Source organism: Scomber scombrus, chromosome 22, assembly GCF_963691925.1.
Source record: "Scomber scombrus chromosome 22, fScoSco1.1, whole genome shotgun sequence".
Classification (NCBI taxonomy): Eukaryota; Metazoa; Chordata; class Actinopteri; order Scombriformes; family Scombridae; genus Scomber; species Scomber scombrus.
Window position 1 is genome coordinate 24,105,890 of NC_084991.1, and position 5,380 is coordinate 24,111,269.

A 5,380-nucleotide genomic window follows, 5' to 3' on the forward strand; every position below is an offset into this window, starting at 1 on the left:
ATAAGTATACAAATTATTATTTATCTCACTTGGTATTTATTCATGTTTCTGTTTTTATTACAATAAAACATCACTCTTAAATACTGTAGTAGAGATTTGTCACATTTAAACTTTTGAATTGGGCTTAATTAGTTTTCTCTGCAAGCAGCTGCCTTTTATCTGCGGGGATATTAGTGCTGAGCGGGTTAAGATGATGATAGTTCACACTTCACATCCTGGTTTTTTAATAATTAGTAAACTCAGCATTGTCTGATGCAGGCTGGAAACTGAACTTTTATTTACACTTAAAACATTTCACCGTGTGTTTCAGCTTCCTGTCTAAGTTGTCAAAATAAAACAGTTGTTATTGTGCGCTTCTCATTATTATTAACAAACATAATTGGGGAGAAAAGCAAAAACTAGTAAACTGCTCCGGGACACAGCGAGTGACGTGATGTGCGTCAGTAATAAGCTTCCCTGTAAAACAAGCAGAGCAGGTCAAATAAACGAAGCTTCGATTCATGAAAAAATGCCTCGATCATTTTTTGTAATGGAATTATTCGGTCAGGTACGACTAATGAACAAGTGTGCAGCTCTTTAAAACCTGCTGTAGACACTATGTTACTTATTTAATATTGTTTGTGATTTTTAGCTAAACTAAGCTGTAAAATCTGTGACTCTGTTGTTCCGACCTTCGAGCTTCACTGAATGAGTTTTAATGAGTTCATTGATAAACATCCAGGACATGATTGATGAGCTGCAAGCTTTAAACATAGTGAATCTGTCCTTTAATGAGGAGTTGTGCATGTTGTTGTTGCTTTAACGGTTTAAAGGGTTCATGTTGTGTTTTGTGTCTGTTAAACTCAGACGCCACCGACCAGCTGGAGCAGAAAGTGATCGAGTTCTTCGTCAACGCCAAGAAGAACAAACCTGAGTGGAGAGAAGAGCAGATGGAAGTTATTAAAAAGGTCCCAAAGTTCATACTTTATACTCCACAATGATCCATCTATCTATCTATCTATCTATCTATCTATCATTCTATCTATCTATCTATCTATCTATCTATCATTCTATCATCATTCTATCTATCTATATATCTATCTATCTATCTATCTATCTATCTATCATTCTATCATCATTCTATCTATCTATCTATATATCTATCTATCTATCTATATATCTATCTATCTATCTATATATCTATCTATCATTCTATCATCATTCTATCTATATCATTATTATTATCTGTGTTTCAGGATTATTACAAAGCTTTGGAAGATGCAGATGAGAAAGTGCAGCTGGCCAATCAGATTTATGATCTGGTGAGTAGCAGACTGGAGATAAACTGGTTTTACTGGTTTTACTGGTAGAGATGAATCAGCTGTTATAACGCGGAGAGTTTATATGAAGTGAATGTTTGAGTGTGATTCAGTCCAAACACCAGCAGGTGGCAGTCTCACATTCATCCTTTAAAACAGTTAATCAATAAGTTGGTACGGTCCCTGATCAGGTGGACCGTCACCTGAGGAAACTGGACCAGGAACTGGCCAAGTTTAAGATGGAGCTGGAGGCCGACAACGCCGGCATCACGGAGATCCTGGAGAGACGTGAGACGCTCAGTCCACACGCTCCTTATTGATCATATAGTTATTGATTATTGATTACACCTGAACGCTGCTGTTGTTGTTGTTTAGGGTCGTTAGAGATGGACAGCCCGTCTCAGCCAATCAACAACCACCACGTCCACTCCCACACCACAGCTGAGAGTAAGTCCCGTCTGATCAATACAGCTACATAACACTGATCAATACTCACCTGTCAATCAATACAGCTACAGAACACTGATTAATACTGTGTGTGTGTGTGTGTGTGTCTCTGTGTGTGTGTGTTTGTGTCTCTCTCTGCGTGTGTGTGTGTCTCTGTGTGTGTGTGTGTGTGTCTCTCTCTGTGTGTGTGTGTGTGTGTGTGTGTGTGTGTGTGTGTGTGTGTGTGTGTGTGTGTGTGTGTGTGTGTGTGTGTGTGTGTGTGTGTGTGTCTCTGTGTGTGTGTGTGTGTGTCTCAGAGAGGAAGTACAGCGCTCCGACTCATCACACCACTGAACACGTTCCAGAGAAAAAGTTCAAGTCTGAAGCTCTGCTGTCCACACTCACCTCAGACGCCTCCAAGGAGAACACACCAGGTAACACTTCTACCTGTCCTCCTCCTCCTGTGTTCCTCCTCCTGTCCACTTCCACCTGTCCACTTCTACCTGTCCTCCTCCACCTGTCCACCTCCACCTGTCCTGCTCCACCTGTCAGTGTGTAACAGTGCGTTGTGTCCCTGCAGGTTGCCGCACTAACAGCACGTCGTCCTCCAACAACAACGTTTACAGTGTGAACTCGTCTCAGCCGCTGGCCTCCTACAACCTGAGCTCTCTGCCGGCGGGGCCCGGGGCCGGAGCCGGGGCCATCACCATGGCAGCCGCTCAGGCCGTTCAGGCCACCGCTCAGGTAACGCACACCTGCATGACATCACACACACGTGAACATGTGACCGGCCTATCACGTGACCGGCGGTTGACTGTGTGTTCAGATGAAGGAGGGCCGCAGGACGTCCAGTCTGAAGGCGAGCTACGAGGCCATCAAGAACAACGACTTCCAGCTCAGAGGAGAGTTCTCTCTGTCCCGGGATAACAGCGGGTATTCCTCCTCCGCCCTGGCCTCCACCCTCACCCAGACCCTCACCCCCACCACCGCCTCCGACTCCCGGGGACGCAAATCCAAGTAAGACCCCCCATCAACCAACCAATCAATCAGTCTTTAACCAACCAACCAACCAACCAATCAGTCTTTAACCAACCAACCAACCAACCAATCAGTCTTTAACCAACCAATCAATCAGTCTTTAACCAACCAACCAACCAACCAACCAACCGTTCAGTCAGTCTTTAACCAACCAACCAACCAACCAACCAATCAGTCTTTAACCAACCAACCAACCAATCAGTCAGTCTTTAACCAACCAATCAATCAGTCTTTAACCAACCAACCAACCAACCAATAAATCAGTCTTTAACCAACCAATCACTGAGTGTCTCCTCCTCCTCCAGAAGCAGCATCAAGTCTTCCAACCACCAATCATCTTCCTCGTCTTCGTCCTCCTCGCTGTCGTCCTGCTCCTCATCCTCAGCGCTGGCTCAGGAGCTTTCCCAGCATGCATCAGCGCTGCCCGAGGCCGAGGCCAACAGCCAGGTGGACTGGACCTACGACCCCAACGAGCCCCGATACTGCATCTGTAACCAGGTACTTCCTGTCTGTGACCACTTCCTGTCGTATGTTTGTGGTTGAAGGACTTTTTGTTCTGAACGTGTTTTTTGTTTCTCAGGTTTCTTACGGCGAGATGGTCGGCTGTGACAACACAGACGTGAGTTCAGCTTCATTAAGTTTATTCATTATTGTTTCTCCAGATGTTCAGCTGTTCTTCACACTTAAAAATAAAGAACTGATTTATTCATCTTCAGTTAGTCTTTTTAAAAGTTTAGAAAATCATTTAAAAATGTCTTTTATTTCAAACTGGAACAGAAAATCAATCTCAAACCATTTATTTCTTTTTATGAAATGTGAATATTTTGGGTGTTTTTGTCCAATAAACTGAAGTTTAATGTGTAGAAAACAAAGAAAATAAGATTAACCAATAATAATAAGTCATTAGTTACAGCCTTACTTTCATTTAATTATAATTATTCAGTTATTATGCACTGGAGGCAGTGAAGGAAACGACTTCACTGGTTAATTTTCTATAGATCAGCTCATTCATTAACACTTATAATCTCACTATTGATTAATGTGCTGATCGTCTAATTGATTCATATATTTATAAAACATCAGAAATGCTGCTGATGCTTCCAATAAATGTAATCTAAGCAGCCTAACGCTTATTTTAAAATAACTACAACAATAATAGTAGTATTTAACTTGACAGATGTTAATGTCGGTGTTCTGTGTGCAGTGTCCGATCGAGTGGTTCCACTACGGCTGCGTGGGTCTGACGGAGGCTCCGAAGGGGAAGTGGTACTGTCCTCAGTGTACGGCGGCCATGAAGAGGAGAGGCAGCCGCCACAAATAAACTGTTCACCGTCTGTCTGCAGCACGACGGATCAAACGCTCTGTGCCAACTCAAACCATCTTTGGATTAAAGCCACACCAAGAAAAAACATCTCTGAAGATAAAAACTGTGTATTCTGAAATTCATCCCAACGTTTCTCAAAGCTCCAAAAAAACGTTTTAAAACCCAAAAACATCAAGAACTCTGTTTTCTGTTTAAACGAACCGTGTTAAACTCTGACTTTACTAATCCTGACTTTAATAAACCTGACTTTACTAATCTTGACTTTAATAATCCTGACTTTAACAATCCTGACTTTAACAATCTTGACTTTTATAAACTTGACTTTACTAATCTTGACTTTAACAATCCTGACTTTACTAATCCTGACTTTAATAAACCTGACTTTACTAATCCTGACTTTAATAATCTTGACTTTAATAATCCTGACTTTACTAATCTTGACTTTAACAATCCTGACTTTACTAATCCTTACTTTAATAAACCTGACTTTAACAATCCTGACTTTAACAATCCTGACTTTAATAATCTTGACTTTAACAATCTTGACTTTACTAATCCTGACTTTAATAATCCTGACTTTAATAATCTTGACTTTAATAAACTTGACTTTAATAATCTTGACTTTAATAATCCTGACTTTAATAATCCTGACTTTAATAATCTTGACTTTAATAAACTTGACTTTAATAATCTTGACTTTAATAATCTTGACTTTAATAATCTTGACTTTAATAAACTTGACTTTAATAATCCTGACTTTAATAAACCTGACTTTAATAATCTTGACTTTAATAATCTTGACTTTAATAAACCTGACTTTAATAATCTTGACTTTAATAATCCTGACTTTAATAATCTTGACTTTAATAAACCTGACTTTAATAATCTTGACTTTAATAATCTTGACTTTAATAAACCTGACTTTAATAATCTTGACTTTAATAATCTTGACTTTACTAATCTTGACTTTAACAGACTTCATCACGTCCGTTCTTACAGAGTTCAGACTTTTTCTAACTTTAAGACTTTTTTAAAGGCGGAGAAACGAGAATCCAGTTTTTTTTTCCTTCATAACGTGAAAACTTTGTGAAACGTCACAAACACTAAAACTGAAAATATTAACAGACGTTGTTTTGTGGAAACTGTAAAACTGAAGACTGAAGTCGTCCTTTTAAAATAATCTTTTTCTTGCTGGACGATGAAGCTGCCGACCTGACGCCGTTATCGGGAATTTAACTTTAAAAACAAAATGACTTTACGTCTCAAATCCTAAAAAAAAAAAAAAAAATCTCTG

The 5,380-nt window shown here is 39.7% G+C and overlaps 1 protein-coding gene across 1 annotated transcript in view; it reads left to right on the forward strand.

Annotated features, from left to right (window-relative positions):
* ing3 (inhibitor of growth family, member 3) overlaps positions 1-5,180 on the forward strand; it is a 6,330-nt gene extending 1,150 nt beyond the window's left edge. Inside the window, exons 3-12 of the mRNA XM_062443479.1 lie at positions 847-947; positions 1,236-1,301; positions 1,490-1,586; positions 1,674-1,745; positions 2,042-2,158; positions 2,305-2,468; positions 2,551-2,741; positions 3,068-3,260; positions 3,343-3,381; positions 3,967-5,180. Coding sequence (XP_062299463.1) covers positions 847-947; positions 1,236-1,301; positions 1,490-1,586; positions 1,674-1,745; positions 2,042-2,158; positions 2,305-2,468; positions 2,551-2,741; positions 3,068-3,260; positions 3,343-3,381; positions 3,967-4,083 — 1,157 coding nt within the window. The 3' untranslated portion in view covers positions 4,084-5,180. The remainder of the gene's footprint in view (positions 1-846; positions 948-1,235; positions 1,302-1,489; positions 1,587-1,673; positions 1,746-2,041; positions 2,159-2,304; positions 2,469-2,550; positions 2,742-3,067; positions 3,261-3,342; positions 3,382-3,966) is intronic.
* The last annotated feature ends 200 nt before the right edge of the window (positions 5,181-5,380 follow it).